The 18,523-nt window shown below is 45.4% G+C and overlaps 1 protein-coding gene across 2 annotated transcripts in view; it reads right to left on the minus strand.

Annotated features, from left to right (window-relative positions):
• Nucleotides 1-680: 680 nt before the first annotated feature.
• Nucleotides 681-18,523, minus strand: part of UFL1 (UFM1 specific ligase 1) — a 195,768-nt gene continuing 177,925 nt past the window's right edge. For both annotated transcript variants that reach the window (XM_029595397.1, XM_029595398.1), the window contains exon 19: nucleotides 681-3,673. In XM_029595397.1, the coding sequence (XP_029451257.1) occupies nucleotides 3,455-3,673 (219 nt within the window). In that variant the 3' untranslated portion in view covers nucleotides 681-3,454. The remainder of the gene's footprint in view (nucleotides 3,674-18,523) is intronic.

The following is an 18,523-nucleotide window of genomic DNA, read 5'->3' on the forward strand; positions in this document are numbered from 1 at the left end:
AACCTCCCCACTCTTTCAGAGAATCCACGCTAGAGTTTAGTGAGACTGAGGATGGACTAAGCACTGTTGTCATACAATTGCTACATCTAGAAGAGGGGTTATAGGCATAAAATCTGACTTTATGCACATTAGTACAATTGTGTGTGTAAAAGGTATACCTGCAAAACAAACAAAAAATGACTGCACATTCCTACTCCACAGTACTCCTGGTCAGATGACTAGGAGTCATATCTAGGACTTAGAACCCATGTCTCCCAAATGCAGCAGGCTACTGTGATAGCAGGAAGGCATCCCACTAAGAGAATAATTGGCTGTGACATTTAGTAAACATTATCTAACAGTAGAAGCCATGAGTTCAGAAAAAAAAAAGGTAAACTGCAATTTCCAAAAGCAAGTCTACCAGATTATGGCTTCTACCATGATAATTGTCCTTATGTTTCATTAGATGCCCCAAATCCTTGGCACAGGATATTACATACATTTGGAGGCTACTGATTGGCAGTGAAGGCTGTTACAGAAGGGACAATCACATAAAAACTCAATAATGCAGCATGATTACTTTGTAGATTATTACAGAACAGCCCAAACTAAATTATGAAATTATGTACAAATATTTATTTATAAGGCCTGAAATGGTTTTGATTGTACAATTTGAACACAGCTGGTATGGTAAAGTGAGCTCTCTAGCATCAAGTTTTTAATTGTCTTTTTTTAATTACAAAAATAGAACACACCATGAGACATGAAAATCTTTTCAGGGCCTTAAGTACACATAAAAATCACAAGTGTTTTTAATAAAACCAGGAGGCATTTTACACATTGGCATAATTAGTTTAGTACAAATGATACAAGGAAATGGATCATTTGCTGACTAAAAAGCAAATATTAATTGACTGATCATAGTGAGAGACAGCACTATTTCTGGAAGTCTCGGCGAGGAGATTTCAATGGCATGGCAAAAAGAAAGATGCTATATAATGCAATCTATTTTACAGCACTGTTTGAATTTAATTGAATTTCTTTATTTGTACAGTGTTGCCTTCTCAATCTTCTGACAATCTATAGCATCCTATGGCAAATCTGCTAAGGCAAGGTGCAGTGAATTCCGTGGAAGTTAATTGAGTAGTAACCCTAGCCACAGACTGCTGAAAGAAGAGGGTGGTACTGCATGGCAGTCTGTAAACACCCTGTTTTATACGCTTTATGAATAATAAATAGCAGTTAAGATATCTGAATAATTCATCTAACCCCTTCAAGGCCAACATGTTTGCTACTTCCATTGGCAGATGGTTTTTGTTTTGTTTTCTTGCAATAAAAATATTTAAAACCAAAATGGTGTATTTTTATTCAAATGTACTTAGGAAACCATAGATTTATTTTTTTTTTCGGTGTAAGATGGGCTTTCTATCAATGTAAAATGTATACAGGCTTCTGGTCACATTTATCCATCCTTAAGAATAACCATATGGCTCCATGCCAACAGGGATAGGCCCAGCCTATCCTGGTTTTGCCCCATTGCATACAGAGAAATGTAGCTCTGGTTTTCTAACCGATCTCTCTTTAAAAACAAACAAACCCAAACAAGAAAACAAGCATGCAATGGGGCAAAACTTTCACTGGCTCAGCTTGCGCCCCTTGACATGGAGCTGTATGGTCAACCCTAACCCTCTGTAATCAGAGCAAGTGTGTGGAATGACAGTATTTTGCAGTGACTACTTTGCTTCAATACAGGTATAATTTTGGATAGCAAAAAACATTTTATGGGAAAAAATGTCTTATACATCTCTGAAGCTCTTATCAAATTCCAGACAATATAATCTCCAGCAGGATGCTTTATTGTGCAGTCACAGGAGAAACAGGCAGTACATAACAACAGCTTTGATGTAACGTGTTAACTTACCATCTTCTACGGGAAGCTATCCAAGCATTATTTATATTTCTGAAACCGCACAAAAACAGATAAAACACTTTCTTTGACAAGGTTTTCTTACTCATACTCTTTCCTGAACTGAAATAAAAGTGGGGGAACTGCACTATTTTCATGTAATAATGACCTATGAAAATACCTAATTGAATTCTACTCTCAGCCAAAATATATATGCATAACCATATAGGCAGCTGTTTTATCTGGCTGTGTTGTAATTTGGTGGCATGGTTTATGTGGTAGCACCACTTCTTCTAGCAGCATTTCAGGAATTTCTTGTCTGAGGCAGTTTTACAAAGGATGCAATGGTCAGAAACTTTAATAATGTTACAAGAAAACAAGGTAGCTTCTCCATAAACAAATGCAGGAAGCTACTGTGTCTCCTGGGATGTAATTGGTGTACGAGTCACAACAAAAATTATATAAGCAATGGATTCCTCACAAGGTCAATAGAATAAAACAAAGGAATCAAAAAGGTTTAAAAATATCAATTTCCAATAACTATGTAGCATAAACATCGTGTCAAGGCTGGCAATTTTTTTAAAACTACAATTCATAGCTGTTTCTGAAGATGGTGTAAGGCCGATCCTTCCATTCTTAAAAATGATTTGAACTTGCTGCTGTTTTTTGGAAGTGCACCGACATATTATTATTAAAATGACTTTTTTTTTGTGTTTTCAGTCATATAATGCTTGTATGATGACATTTTCAAGCCAGTAACCTCAGATTTTGGCCAAGAGAAGGTGGCATTTTTATACCTTTTTTATAAGGAAAAATGAGAGACTTTTACTTTTTTTTAAGAGATATATTTATAATTTATTTATATTTATATACAGTTATTCTGTAGACAGATATACACTGAGATTTTCTCTAAAGTAAACTGAGTTGATATATACATTTTTATTCAATAAAGGTTTAAATAATGATGCAGTATGAGAGATTATAAATGATTACCTCTGAATGCTGGCTATCACACAGCATAAAGCCCACTGCATGGCATAAGGCTGCAAATTTGAATTAAGGCACAGCTTTCTGATACCACTCCCTATATTTATACTGCATAGATTAATCAGAAATTCTTATTGTTAAACCTTTTTGATTCCTTTTTGTTATAATAATGTAGATATGATTTAAAAAAAAAAAAAAGTAACACTGAAATAGGTGCCAGTGAGGTTTATGTATCCATCTTTGGTATGTCAATATTAAAAAAAACAAAAAACTTTTAAGAGTTCACTATCATGGTGTAACGCCATCATCAGTACTTTTCAATGGTAGTAATTACTTGTTGTGCACACTTGTTACATAGCTGGTTTTGTTATAAGAAACCAATAAGACTTAGCTCACATTTAATTACATGACAGCATTTATGAAAGCAGCTAAGTGCCAAGCAAAGAACCATCTGCTTTAATCCTTCACAAGGAAAGGAAAGGGAGAAACTGAGAATAGGACGTTCCTGTGTTGAACTGAAAAAATAAAATAGAAATCCTATGGCTGCTTAAAGGAGCTGTGGAGTTTACATTAAATACAAATCTAGTCCTCTGTTATAGACTGTTTTCTGGGCTTGAAAACTAGATCCTTAATAGAGACTGCGAGTTCCTGCAGTTCCTTTCGAACAGTTTCCACACCATCCTCCTCCTCGGCCTTCTTGTCCTCTGTGTCTTCTTTTTCCCCTTCTCCAGTTTTCCTGTTCTGACCTATTAACTGTTTCACCACCAGGCCCTGAAATTTCATCAAAAGTCTATGCTGATCCTGAAACAAAAAAAAAAAGGCACTCAATGTAACTGCATCAAGTACATGACAGCATCTGGGGATTAAACAGAACCAAATTTCCATCTAAAGAATTGCTTTCAGTTCTGAAGAACACGTTATCAGAAGGATATAGAAAGCAAAACAGAGAGTGCATAGAAGGGATACGAAAACAGAGCAGAATTTGCCCCACCACAAGATGAAGTAGGATTTATGCACAGGTCCATTAGACTAGTGCTTGAGGTAGTAAAGTTACTGCCCACTCCCACCCTGGAACTCTGATCCCTTCCCCACCACAAACTTATATTCTTGCTGTTGCCCCAGACCTCTAATTCCTTTCCTCCTAATAACCCCTGGACCACTTTATTGCTCTCTAAAACTAATTCTCAATACAGAAATAAAAAGGAAGCATACTCTGAAAGGTGTAGTCTTCAGAGGATCTAGTAGGAAGGGATCAAACAGTGAAATCTGGTGTGAGGGAACCAAACACCTCTGACTATCAAATCCCCTCCACATTACAGGAGCAAGACAAGGGCTACTGACACCCCCCTCCCTCCTCAAACCAGGGGGTTGTCTAGAAAAATGAACCCCTAAGGAGCAAGTGGTTCCCTATATTCCAGGCTGCAGATTCTTGCACCTATACCATCTACTGGCAACAGAGAAATACTGAAGAGCTGCAGGTGGCACAGTGCCCCCCTATAAGAGGAGATTTCAGCAAAACAGTTGTTCCATCTCCATCTGCTAGTAGGGATGCAAAAGTCATGTGTTTGGGCTGGTCTGGTGGGACAATAAAGAAAGCAACAATTATGCTCTACAATACTGAAATAACTCCAGAAAGTGGGTTATACGGATGGGTCCTGTGAGCTTTATTTTATTTCCTGTCACCTGACAAGGATGGACATGGAGAAGGCTGCAATCCTAAATCCAAACTGAACAAAGTGCCATGCTTCCTTAGAAGTCTCCACCAATATCCAAAGTCTGAATGCACCCATATGGCTGTACGAAAACTGTGTACCCGGACATGAAATGGCATGCAAGGTCACCAACCTAGTGTCCCACAGTTTGAATTCATTTCATGTTCTTATTTGAATACCCAATAATTTATTAACTCAGACAAGTAGTTAGGGAGTCGTTGAAAAGAGAACTACCAGTTCTCATATATGGGAGTTTCACACCCAACCTGCAATCTTTAAAATAAATTTGCAATAGGTTCCCTACATGGTTTTTTTTTTTAGTTTTAAATATATGAACATATTTTGCTCTATGGAAGAAATAAATTAAGACACAGAGACCAAACCTTCAAAGTTGGACAAGAGGGAGGTTACTAAAATGTTAAGATGTCTTTGTTGTAAAGTACATGGGGAAAGCAAATGTTGCTTACCTGTAACAGGTGTTCTCACAGGACAGCAGGATGTTAGTCCTCACATATGGGTGACATCACAGAATGGAGCCCAATCACGGAACACTTTTGTCAAAGTTTCTAGAACTTTGACTGGCCCCTACTGGGCATGCCCAGGATGGCACTAACCTGCAGCCAGCAGGGGTCCCTCTTTAGTCTGGTTACAAAGCTACAGGCAGTGCCGAAAAATAAAATAAGAAAACGAACCCAACACCGCGGGGTGGCGGGCGGGTTTCGTGAAGACTACCATCCTGCTGTCCTTTGAGAACACCTGTTACAGGTAAGCAACATTTGCTTTCTCACAGGACAAGCAGGATGGTAGTCCTCACATATGGGTGAGTACCGAGCTGAGGATGTCTGGACATACACCAAATGTACCCAAGATGTGCAACAGGCACAACATTTGGGGTAGAATTTGGGGGAGGGCATCCTGAACCCCACCGGGCAGGCGGAAGAGTGTTGGTACGTCACATTGTAAATAAGTTACACAAGACAGACTGGCCGAAGATGGAATCTTGTCTTCTGGCTTTGTCTAGGCAATAGTGGGCTGTAAAAGTATGGAGAGATCTCCAGGTGGCAGCCCTGCAAATGTCAGGAAGCGGCACCGATCGTAGGTGTGCTACTGAAGTCGCCATGGCCCTCACAGAGTGTGCTTTAACACGATCTTGAAGTGGAATGCCTGCTTGCTGATAGCAAAAGGAAATGCAATCCGCTAGCCAGGAGGAAAGAGTCTGCTTACCTACTGGCTGCCCCAATTTGTTAGGATGGAAAGAGATAAATAATTGAGTGCTCTTTCTGTGGGCAGCTGTACGGTCTAGGTAAAACGCTAGAGCCCGTTTGCAGTCAAGGGTATGCAGAGCCTGCTCTCCTGGATTGGAATGGGGCCTGGGAAAAAAGGTAGGTAGTATAATGGATTGATTGAGATGAAACTCTGATACTACCTTAGGCAAGAACTTAGGGTGAGTGCGAAGAACCGCACGGTCCTGCAGAGGTTTAGTGTAAGGCGGATAGGTAACTAGGGCCTGTAACTCACTAACTCTGCAAGCTGAAGTGATTGCCAAAAGGAAAATCACATTCCATGTGAGATAGCGAAGTTCACAGGATTGGAGAGGGGCCAGAGGACGCAGTGGAGGCTTGAGGTGAAGCAAGCCCTTCAAGAAGCGTGTTACAAGGGGTTGTACTGAGATAGGGATAACCCCGATACCTTTATGGAAGGTGGCTACCGCACTGACATGCATTCTGATGGAGGAAGTTTTAAGACCTGACTCTGACAAGTGCCAGAGGTAGTCTAGAAACTGCGGGATTGGACAGGTAAAGGGATCAAGAGCCTGAGAAGAGCACCATGAAGTGAACCTGTTCCATTTGTAAGAATACGATTTTCTCGTGGAAGGCTTCCGTGAAGCAATCAAGACACAGGAGACTGGATCAGAAAGGTTAAGCGGCTGAAGGATTAACCTTTCAACATCCATGCAGTCAGGGACAGGGCTTGCAGATTGGGGTGGCGGAGGCACCCGTCGTTTTGAGTGATTAGAAGCGGGTCTGTTCCCAATGGAATGTGCTTGCGAATGGAGAGATCCTGAACTATTGGAAACCACACCTGGTGGGGCCAGTGGGGTGCTATCAGGATCATGGTTCCCTTGTCCTGACATAACTTCTCGAGAGTCTTCGAGAAAAGTGGAAGTGGAGGGAATGCATATAGGAGACCGGTTACCCATGAGAGGGAGAACGCGTCTCTTGGTGGATAATGTTGGCTGCGAGTGAGAGAGCAGAAATTGCCTACTTTGCAATTCTGGGGTGATGCAAAGAGGTCTATTTGAGGATAATCCCATTTTTGGAAGATGGGTTCGCTACTGAGGGGTTTAGATACCACTTGTGGGGTTGGAAGGTGCGACTCAACTTGTCTGCCAACACGTTGTCCACTCCCGGCAAGTAGGTGGCCTTGAGGTACATCGAGTGGGAGAGGGCCTCCGCCCAAATCTGTGCAGCTTCCTGACACAGAAGGTAAGGTCCTGGGCATCCCTGTTTGTTGATGTACCACATGGCCACCTGGTTGTCCGTCTGGATCAGGATGACTTGATTGGACAGGCGATCCTGAAATACTCTGAGAGCGTATCGAATTGCTCGTAGTTCCAGGAAATTTATCTGGTGTTTGGCTTCCACTGGAGACCAAGAACCTTGTGTCTGGGGATCGGCCACATGGGCTCCCCACCCGAAGTTGGAAGCATCGGTGGTTAGAGTTATGTGAGGGTTTGGCGCCTGAAAGGGCGAGCCCTGTAGAAGATTGATTTGATTTGTCCACCAGGCGAGAGACAGACGGAGTGAGTCGGAAACGTGGACAATGGTCGACAGGGGCTGAAGGGATTGAGTCCATTGCGACCTTAGGGTCCACTGCATGACTGTCATGGCCAGGCGAGCCATTGGGGTGACCTGAACTGAGGACGCCATGTGTCCTAGGAGTATGAGAAAACGATGAGCAGTCATTGAGCGTTGAGACTGCAGCTGATGCGCCAGAGACACGAGAGTGAGGGTTTGTTGTCGAGGCAGGAAAGCCTTTGCTTGTAAGGTGTCCAAGTCTGCCACAATGAACGATTAGGTTTGAGATGGGACTAAGCAGGATTTGTCGTAGTTGACTAGAAATCTGAGTGAAATTAGAGTGGTTAAGGTGAGATGTAGGGATGACAAAGCGGTTTGCTGAGTCGGAGCCCTGATTAACCAATTGCCCAGACAGGGGTAGATGTGAACACCTTGAGTCCTGAGGAAGGCAGCAAACACGAGGAGGCATTTTGTAAAGACTCGTCGTGCAGACGCTAGGCCGAATGGAAGCACGCGATACTGATAGTGCTTGGGGCCTACGAGAAACCTCAGGTATTTGCGATGAGATGGAGTTATTGCAATATAAGTGTATGCGTATTGGAGGTCTAGAGAGCAGAGCCAGTCTCCTCTTTGTTGAAGAGGAAGAAGCGAGCCTAAGGTTACCATCTTGAACTTTTCTCTCTGGAGGTACTTGTTGAGGGCTCGTAGATCCAGAATTGGACGAATGCCTCCCAATCTTTTGGGTATTAGAAAGTACCGGGAATAGAACCTGACACCTTGCTGAGGGAATGGTACTGGTTCTATTTCTCTGGACTGGAGTAGGAGGGAGACCTCCTGCTCCAAGAGCAATGAATAGTCGGATGTTTTCCACGCCATTAGAGGCTGCTCTCTACGTGAGAGTCAAAAGCTAGAAGCAGGGCCCGGCTGGGGGGCTGTCTGTGGCTTTTATTTTTTGGGTCTGACGAGATTGTGATTTGAGGAATGGTCTCGCAGAACGACATCTGGCTGCTGGCGGGTAGGACTTCTTTGGTTTGTAGAAAGACTTTTTAGAGTCTTTCCAGAAAGGCTGTTTGGAAGGATAATCCGAAGGTATCAGAGAGAGCTGTTTGAGAGTCTCATGATGGTCCTTTAATTCAGCCACTGTCTTTTGAATCTGCTCGCCAAAGAGATTTGTCTCCAATACAGGGAAGGTCAGACAACCTATCTTGGACTTCAGGTCAATTCAGAGGCTCCTTTCCTTGAATGAGTGTCATGGGATGATCCCCTTGGATCACATCTACTCTTAAAGTACATACCACAACAAGAACTCTTCGCTCCTCCTCTCAATCACTGCTGGAGATCCCTTCCCCTTGCCTGGCCAGACAAGCAACATAGATGTGTGAGAAAATGCTGTCGGTAACAGGTCCAACCTTATGGAATCAGATTCCATTAGTCCTAACAAAGCAGGCTTGTGGATCTATTTTTAGAAAACTATAGAAGGCCCATTTCTTCAGGCAAGCTTTTTATTAAGAGGGAATGACAGCTAAGAAAATCTATGGCAACAGTATGCCAGTTTACCTCCAGCAACGATGGCGAAATATGGAAGCCATCTCCAGAATTATAACTTTGAGATAGGAATTTAATGTATTATTGTTTGTCCATTTATGACCGTTTTGTTGTAAACCATTTAGAACACTGGATTGTGCAACATATAAGCCTTTTTAAAATTAAAAATTAAATTAAAACAACAAGAGAGAGAACTTTCTCCATAGCGGGCCCTTCTCGGTGGAATTCGCTTCCACTCTCAATACGATCTCTAATAGGTATTAAAGATTTTAAGAAGGCATTAAAAACTCATTTATTTAAAGTAGCTTTCTCTGAAGATAACTAGTTATTGTTCAATTGTGGGGGAGCCTTTTTTTCTTACTTGGGCCTATAGCTAAATCATATTTTCAAGCTGCAGAATGTTCTCGTTGTGCTTTGTTATTAATTTATGTTATATGTGTTTTGTGTTATAAACCTGATTTTATTATGTATGTTCTCATATACCCAGCCCTGAACTTTGGAGGGCACTGGAAACAAATACTTTTGTCTATCTGTATATTTCATTACACCACAGATTTATCTCTGATGAAAGTTTCAAGATGAGACGGGACCACAAACATAAAATTATTCTTTTGAAAACTAATCACTTACATGAATATTTGAGAAAAAAGTGGCACCAAGGTCCAAGACCTTTTGTCTAAGTTACAAAAACTGCTTCCTACAAAGCTGGGTTATATGAGATACATCAGGAAAAACCTGAACTCTATATCCACAAAAGCTAATATTCTTATTTTTAATGGCCTTCTGAAAAATTGCATCCCTATCTTGCTGGGAACAAAAATAAACTAATTGTTACGCTTAGGCTCCGGTCAGGAGGCGTGAACACCACCCAGCAGGGTGGCTCCAGGTGGAGAGAGAAAGGAAGCAGAAACAGTGTCTGGTTCCAGGCTGGGTCAAGGCAGGCAGCAATAAGCAGTGTCTAGTTCAGGCTGGGTCAGAGCAGGCGGCAAGGAGCAGAGTCTAAGTTCAGGCTGGGTCAGGGCACAGTAAGCAGGGCAAGGCAGGTCAGAAGGCCCGTAGGCCACACACACACACACAGAAGGCCTGTAGGCCACACACCAATAGCGGGGCAAGGCAGGTCAGAAGGCCCGTAGGCCACACACACACAGAAGGCCCGTAGGCCACACACCATAAGCGGAGCAAGGCAGGTCAGAAGGCCCGTAGGCCACACACACACAGAAGGCCCGTAGGCCACACACCATAAGCGGAGCAAGGCAGGTCAGAAGGCCCGTAGGCCACACACACACAGAAGGCCCGTAGGCCACACACCATAAGCGGAGCAAGACAGGTCAGAAGGCCCGTAGGCCACACACACACAGAAGGCCCGTAGGCCACATACCATAAGCGGAGCAAGGCAGGTCAGAAGGCCCGTAGGCCACACACACACAGAAGGCCCGTAGGCCACACACCATAAGCGGAGCAAGGCAGGTCAGAAGGCCCGTAGGCCACACACACCCAGGAGGCCCGTAGGCCAGGTATGGAAATCAAGGAAGAAGGCCCAAAGGCCGCGCAAGGCAAGGAAAGGCCCGAAGGCCGCGCAAGGCTAGAGCAGGGAGCCCAGGTGAGCTCGATGCCGAAGCACCGAGGCAACTGTCAGGCAGGGTTATAAGGACACACCCAGAGCACAGAGTGGACAGATAAGATGGACTGGGCCTGTCCGGAAAGCCAGCACTAGAGGGACCCCTGGTGGTGAGGCGGTTGCACTGCAGCCAAAACTGTAACACTAATAGTGTTGCTCTAAGAGGAATAGTATCTACAAATGACTCTGAAAAATCTGATAATGGAGGACTGTCCATCACCAAAGTATCTAGTCCACCTTCCTATGGGGCACTAATTATCCTGTATTTAGATACATGGAACATTTTAGACAAAATAGGTACTTATCTTCAGAAAAAGCAGTATTTCAATTAGATATTTTTTTAAATAATTCATAGGCTGATAATCTAGAGACTGGGAAATTCAAGAGCCAGAGATTCTTCCCCCTAATCTGATTTTCCAAGGACTCTGATTTCGCAATTGCAAATTATTTATTAATTATTTATAGCTTTTATATACCGACTTTCTTGATACAAATCAAATCAACTCGGTTTACAGAGAACAAAGATCTTAACAATAACGGTAACAATTAACAAGAGGCAATAATTAGAGGAAAAGAAAAAAGTTACAATAAAACAAGGGAGTACAACTGGGAGTTGGAAATGAAAATGCGGGTATAAAACAATAGGTACTAATACCTAAATACGTGTGGGGATGCTTGTATAGCCTATCTCTGTACTATGGCATATTATGAGAATTTAGTGCTTGTTTAGGGGTTGAAGATGAAGTGTTGGATTAGATTCTGAGTGGTAAAGCTGAAGCTGAATTTAAGCACAGGAAAAGGCTTGACTGAACAGCCACATCTTGAGTTTCTTTTTAAAAGTTAGGAGACAGGTTTCCAGCCGAAGGTCTGGAGGAATGGCATTCCAGATGGAGGGGGCTGCCGTTGAGAATGCCCGATTTCTGATGGTTGATCGGTGCACTGTTTTGGTTGGGGGGGGGGGGGGGGGGCATGTAGGGATCCCTTGTAAGCTTCCCTTGTTGGCCTAGCCGTATAGTGTAGTTTTAGCGGGTGGAGAAGGTCGAGGGGGGTCTGATGGTGGATGCTTTTGAGAATGATATTAAGTGATTTGTGAAGTATTCTAAAATTAACTGGGAGCCAATGTAGATCTTTTAGTATGGGTGTAATGTGTTCTCTCCGATTAGTATTTGTTAGGATTCTTGCCCCCACATTTTGAAGCATCTGGAGGGGTCTTGTCGTAGATGTTGGGAGACCTTGTAGGATAGAATTACAGTAATCAACCTTGGAGAACAGGATAGCTTGCAGAACCGATCTGAAATCGTGGTGGAATAGTAGAGGCTTGAGTTTTTTGAGCACCTGTAATTTGTAGAAGCACTCCTTGGTCGTGTTGTTTATAAATTTCTTTAAGTTCAGGTGACTATCAATTATGACTCCAAGGTCTCTGGCTTGTGAAATTTGGATGATATTAGATGGTTGTTGTTGGTGAAGACCGTCTTCTGGGGTGATAAGTAGTAATTCTGTCTTAGCGGTGTTAAGAACCAAGTTAAGGCCTGTAAGGTGAAGGTTGATTGTTTGCAGGTGAGTGTCCCATTGCTTGACTGCTGTTGCCAATGAGTCAATTACGGGGATCAAAATTTGTACATCGTCGGCGTATATATAGAATTTCAGTTTTACAGTAGTGAGCAGATGGCAGAGAGGGAGGAGGCAGATATTGAACAAAGTGGGAGATAGGGAGGAGCCCTGGGGGACTCCGAGTGGAGAGTTGGTGCGTGGTGATTCCTTGTTATTGATTTTAACCTTTTAGCCTCTGTTGTTAAGGAATGAGTCAAACCATTTGAGAGCAGATCCCGTGATTCCTATATCTGATAGCCGATTTAATAAGGTGGAGTGATTTACTGTATCGAACGCTGCGGAGATATCAAGAAGTGCAAGCAGAAAGGAGTGTCCTTTGTCGAGGCCCAAGTAAATATGATCTAAGAGTGAAATGTGGAGGGTTTCAGTGCTGTGTGATTTCCGGAATCGTATTGTGACGGATGGAGAATTTTGTGTTCTTCCAGATAGTTTGCTAATTGATTATTTACCACTTTCTCGATGATCTTGGCTACAAAAGGTAGGTTAGAAATAGGGCGATAATTGTTAGGGTCGTCCGGATCCAGGTTCGGTTTCTTAAGTATGGGTTTGAGAGTAGCCAGTTTGAGAGCGTCCGGGTAGATTCCATATGAGAGTGAGCAGTTGATAATATCTGCTAGATATTTAGAGATATTAGAGATAGAATCCGGTATTAGAAGTAGTGATTTAGATGGTATTTGGTCTAGGGCAGGGGTCAGGAACCTTTTTGGCTGAGAGAGCCATAAACGCCACATATTTTAAAATGTAATTCCATGACAGCCATACAATATGTTTAAAACTAAATACAAGTAAATGTGTGCATTTTATGTAAGATCACACTTTTAAAGTACAATAAGTCTCTGAAAATATTACACCAGGCCTTAAGACACCAATACATCTCCTATTAGGAAAACGGACCAAGTCAGGCTGCTATAGAGTCCTACACAGAAACTACACGCCAGCAGAAAACCTCACCTGAATCAAGTTCAATCATTTTTTGATATTTTTAGTTTCAAATAAAACTTTTTATTTCTTTGTATCAAAAAACATCTTCAATTCCTCTTGTTCAAATGAAATTACTATGCTTATATAAGCGAAGACCACAGTCGACACCCGACGCTGACAGTGTTTCAAGAGCGTACTCAACTGCTCTCTGCTTCAGGGGAACTCACCATTTTATCCAATCATTTCCTTATTTCTACAAAAGACGAGTATTGTGGTAGTTTTTATTTATTACTTTAGGGTTTCAAATTAACCAGAGTCACTAATAAACCCCATTAACCCTATTTGGTTTAAATGAGGATATTGATTGGTATGAATTTTTGATTGACATGTTGTGACTATTGGTGACTCTGGTTAATTTGAAACCCTGAAGTAACGAATAAAAACTACTTTAAAAATCTGCTCAGCACGTGCCAACCTAACATATTCATGCATTCCTTAATTTCGGCATGTGTTGAGCTTTACAATTCATCTTTAAAAGCATCCGTAAGTGACTGGAAAACTTCAATGGCATAGCTGCCTGTCACTTTCATCACCCATTGGTCTGAAGTGATATGGGTCCACCTTCAATAAAACTGAGATACATGTCCGCCTATTTCTGTATTGGAGGATGAACCCCCTCAAAACTTCACTGCAAGGTTACTACCTCAAACTTCACTGCGAGGTTACTACCCCAAACTTCAATGCGAGGTTACTACCCCAAACCAAATAAGATTGATACTTCACTTTCAATGCATATCCAGCATAGCTCTCTGCTTCAACGGCAGGGGGGAAAGAGGAAAATTGGATTTATATTCAGACAACAACCAACAAGGACTGAATTACATAGTCTGGGTAAACAAATAAGCATGGGAGTAGCTTGCTTTTTGCGGTAGTTACTACCCCTAACCAATTAAGCTAGATACTTCACTTAGATGCAGCTCCAGCACTGCTCTCTACATCAATGGCGGGGGTGGAAGGTAACTAAAACCAAAAAGCTACTAATAAGGGCCAAGAATAACAGATAAGAATGAAAAAAAAAAAAAAGTGAAAGCTTGCTGGGCAGACTGGATGGGCCGTTTGGTCTTCTTCTGCCGTCATTTCTATGTTTCTATGGAACCAGAGTTGCTACCCTTACCAGTCTTCTTTGACCAAAAGAACCAAGGGGATTTTTTTTGTTCTATTTTGTTTTTTTAATACTAGAAAACGTTTCTCTCCCAGATTCCTCAGGATGCAATGGACTGAGAAACCAGGAAAGCCAGTATGGCTCCATCGAGGGAGCGAGAAGGATACTGTTACCTCAGGAGCTGCCCCCGCAAGGGAAGAATTCATACGGGGGCACCTCATATACAAACTACATTCAAACCAGGGAATATGTGAAAAGGAAAATTAGTTTCTTACCTGATAATTTTCGTTCCTGTAGTACCAAGGATCAGTCCAGACACCTGGGTTGTGACTCCGCACCAGCAGATGGAGACAGAGCAAAACTTGTCGGGCACCCCCACATATAGTAAGGTGCCACCCACAGCTCGTCAGTCTTACGTAATGTCAAAGCACAACATTGAACTTCAACTAACTAACTAGATGGCCCGAAACCCCAGGCCAAATCCACAGAACCCCCGGCTGGATCAGAACTACCAGAACCAGAGGCCTCAACCAACTTACAAGAAAACAAACATAGAGTGCCAACCGAGCGGACTCTCTTCTGCAGAACTCCCAACCAAACAGACTATACGGGCGGGATCCTGGACTGATCCTTGGTACTACAGGAACGAAAATTATCAGGTAAGAAACTAATTTTCCTTTCCCTGTACGTACCAGGATCAGTCCAGACACCTGGGATGTACCAGAGCTGAATTACCGAGGGTGGGCACTAGAGAGTCCCGCTCGCAGAACTCTCTCACCGAAACCCCCTGAATCCAGGCCCCGAACATCCACACGGTAGTGTCTAGCAAACGTATGCAGTGACTTCCAAGTCGCTGCTCTGCAAATCTCTTGTGGCGACACGTGGGAAGATTCCGCCCACGATGCAGCTTGTGCTCGCGTCGAGTGAGCCCGAAGACCCGCAGGAACAGACTTCCCCTTCAGAATGTACGCCGAAGCAATGGCCTCCTTGAGCCAGCGCGCAATCGTGGTACGGGAAGCTGCCCCACCACGTTTTGGCCCCGAGCACAAAACGAATAGATGATCCGAAACCCGAAAAGCATTTGTGACTTCCAGATAACGGAGCAGCACTCTGCGGACATCTAGCTTTTTCAACAGTCTAGCCTCAGGATCAGACCGCTCCCCTTCCGGAAAAGCGGGCAGCTCAACCGTCTGGTTCAAATGAAAAGCTGAAACCACCTTAGGAAGGAAGGAAGGAACCGTCCTTAGCGAGACGCCTGTCGCAGAAAAGCGCAAGAAAGGCTCCCTACAAGACAACGCCTGCAGTTCGGAAACACGCCGTGCCGACGCAATTGCCACAAGAAACACCGTCTTGAGAGTAAGGTCCTTAAGCGTCGCCCGTCTCAGAGGCTCAAAAGGGGATGAACACAGAGCGGAAAGAACCCAATTCAGATTCCAAGAAGGACATGGCGAACGCAAAGGCGGCCGCAAATGTTTGGCTCCCCGAAGAAAACGCGCCACATCCGGGTGCTGCGCCAAGGACCTTCCGCGCACCTTACCTCTGAGGCACCCAAGCGCCGCCACCTGGACCTTAAGAGTACTGCAAGACAGCCCCTTTGCAAGGCCAGACTGAAGAAACGCAAGAACATCCGGTACGGAGGGCCGCACAGGATCCCGCTCCCGAGCTCTACACCAGTCCTCAAACACTGTCCACACCCGAACGTAGGCAAAGGACGTGGACCGCTTTCTAGAACTCAGCAATGTGGCTACTACCGCATCCGAATATCCTTTATCCTTCAAGCGTTTCCTCTCAAAAGCCAGGCCGCGAGACAGAAGTGATCCGCGTCCTCCAAACAGACGGGCCCTTGCCGCAGGAGCGCCGCTTCCCCGTGGAACCGGAGAGGAGGTTCCCGTGCCAACTGGAGGAGGTCCGCGAACCACGGACGCCGTGGCCATTCGGGCGCTATCAAGACCACCTCTGCGGGATGCATCTCTATGCGCCGAAGAATCTTGCCTATCAGAGGCCAAGGAGGAAACACATACAGCAGAACGTTTGTGGGCCAGGGGAGGACCAGAGCATCCACCCCTTCGGCTCCCCATTCTCTTCTTCGACTGAAGAACCGCGGGGCTTTGGCGTTCTGAGCGGTGGCCATCAGATCCATGTGTGGCGTTCCCCACCGCTCGCAGAGGAGGTGGTAAGCTCCCTCCGACAGCTCCCATTCCCCGGGATCCAAGCGATGTCGGCTGAGAAAATCCGCTTGGACATTGTCTACGCCGGCGATGTGGGAAGCCGCGATGCTGCTTAGATGTCTTTCCGCCCAGTGCATCAGTTGCCGCGTCTGCTCCGCGACAGCCCGGCTCCTCGTTCCTCCCTGTCGATTGATGTACGCCACTGTGGTCGCATTGTCAGACAACACTCGGACTGCTTTCCCCCGAACCAAAGGGAGAAAGGACTGCAGCGCCAACAAGACCGCTCTGGTCTCCAAGCAATTGATGGACCACAGTGACTGAGCCGTGGACCACTGTCCCTGCACCGAGCGACCCATGCACACCGCTCCCCAGCCGGATAAGCTGGCATCCGTAGTGACTACTGTCCAGGTGGGCATGAGCAGAGACACTCCGCGGGTCAGATTGCTTGAGCTGAGCCACCATTGTAGACTGGATCTCGCAGGATCCGTGAGTGGAAGTGGCATGTGAAAATCCCCCGACACTGGTCGCCAGCGGGAGAGCAATGCGGATTGCAATGGCCGTAGATGAGCAAAACGCCCAGGGAACCAGGGACAACGTCGACGCCATCGATCCCAACACCATGAGATGATCGCAGACCAATGGGCACCGCAGGGACATCAACCTGCGTACTTGGCTCTGAAGCTTGCACACCCGCTCCTGGGACAAAAACACTCTGCCCTGCTTTGTGTCGAATAGCGCTCCCAGGTAATGCAGCGTCTGGGTGGGGACGAGGCGACTCTTGGCGAGATTGACCACCCAGCCGAGAGAACGCAAGAGTTGCAGGACTCTTTCGACCGCCTGTCGGCATTGACTCTCCGTTTTGGCCCGGATGAGCCAGTCGTCCAAGTAGGGATGCACCAGGAACCCCTCCTTGCGAAGCTCGGCTGCCACCACCACCATTACCTTTGTAAACGTCCGTGGAGCGGTGGCGAGGCCGAAGGGGAGAGCTTTGAACTGATAATGCCGGCCCAGGATACAGAAGCGTAGAAACCGCTGATGGTCTGGCCGAATGCCTATATGTAGGTAAGCCTCCGTGAGGTCCAAGGACGCTAGAAACTCTCCTGGCCGTACAGCGGCGATCACAGACCGAATCGTTTCCATTTTGAAGCGTGGAACGCGAAGACACCTGTTGACCCTTTTCAGATCTAAGATGGGTCTGAAGGTACCTTCCTTCTTTGGCACAATGAAGTAGATGGAGTACCTTCCTCGACGGAGTTGTCCCGGGGGAACGGGTATTACTGCTCCCAGGTCTTGCAGCCGCTCCAGCGTATCCCGGACGGCCGCTTGCTTGCCTCGACCCTTGCAAGGGGAGACCAAGAACTTGTCCGCTGGCATCCTTGCAAAATCTAACGCGTAGCCTTGACTTATCACGGAAAGGACCCACTGATCCGTCGTTATCCTGGTCCATTCCCCGTAGAAACGCTCCAACCTGGCTCCCACGTGCAGCACAGCCGGAGGAGCAGGCGGCCGGGAACGGACCAGCCTTACTTCATTGTGAGGCTTTCGGCCCCGATCCGGATCCGGGACCGTCTCGCCTCCCAAATTTTCTGCCGCGAAAGGACTGAGACCACGAAGATGTTCTCGAGGAACCAGAGCCAGCTCGGTAGGCGGGCCCAGACGACCTCTGCTGCCGTGACTTCCGTGGACCCCGAAAACGGGCCCTACCTGAGAAGGATGTCTTGTTTCGGTACCTATCCTCAGGCAACTTGAACGCCCGGTTCTCTCCCAGAGACTGCATCAGGTCGTCCAGCTCCTTACCGAACAGCAGCTTCCCCTTGAACGGAAGGGCTCCCAGATGAGCCTTCGAAGACCCATCCGCCGCCCAATTCCGTAGCCACAGTAACCGGCGGGCCGAAACCGCCGAGACCATGGCCCTGGCCGACGTCCGAAGAAGGTCATGCATCGCGTCCGCACTATAAGCGATCACCGCCTCTAGGTGATCTGCTTGTGTAGCTTCCTCTCCCGAAAGCCCTGCGTTGGCCTGGAGCACCTGAGCCCAGCGCAACCCGGCCCGTAACGCAAAATTACTGCAGATAGCCGCGCGGACTCCCAAGGCTGACGCTTCGAAAACCTTCTT

This window comes from Rhinatrema bivittatum, chromosome 3 (assembly GCF_901001135.1).
Source record: "Rhinatrema bivittatum chromosome 3, aRhiBiv1.1, whole genome shotgun sequence".
NCBI classification, from domain to species: Eukaryota; Metazoa; Chordata; class Amphibia; order Gymnophiona; family Rhinatrematidae; genus Rhinatrema; species Rhinatrema bivittatum.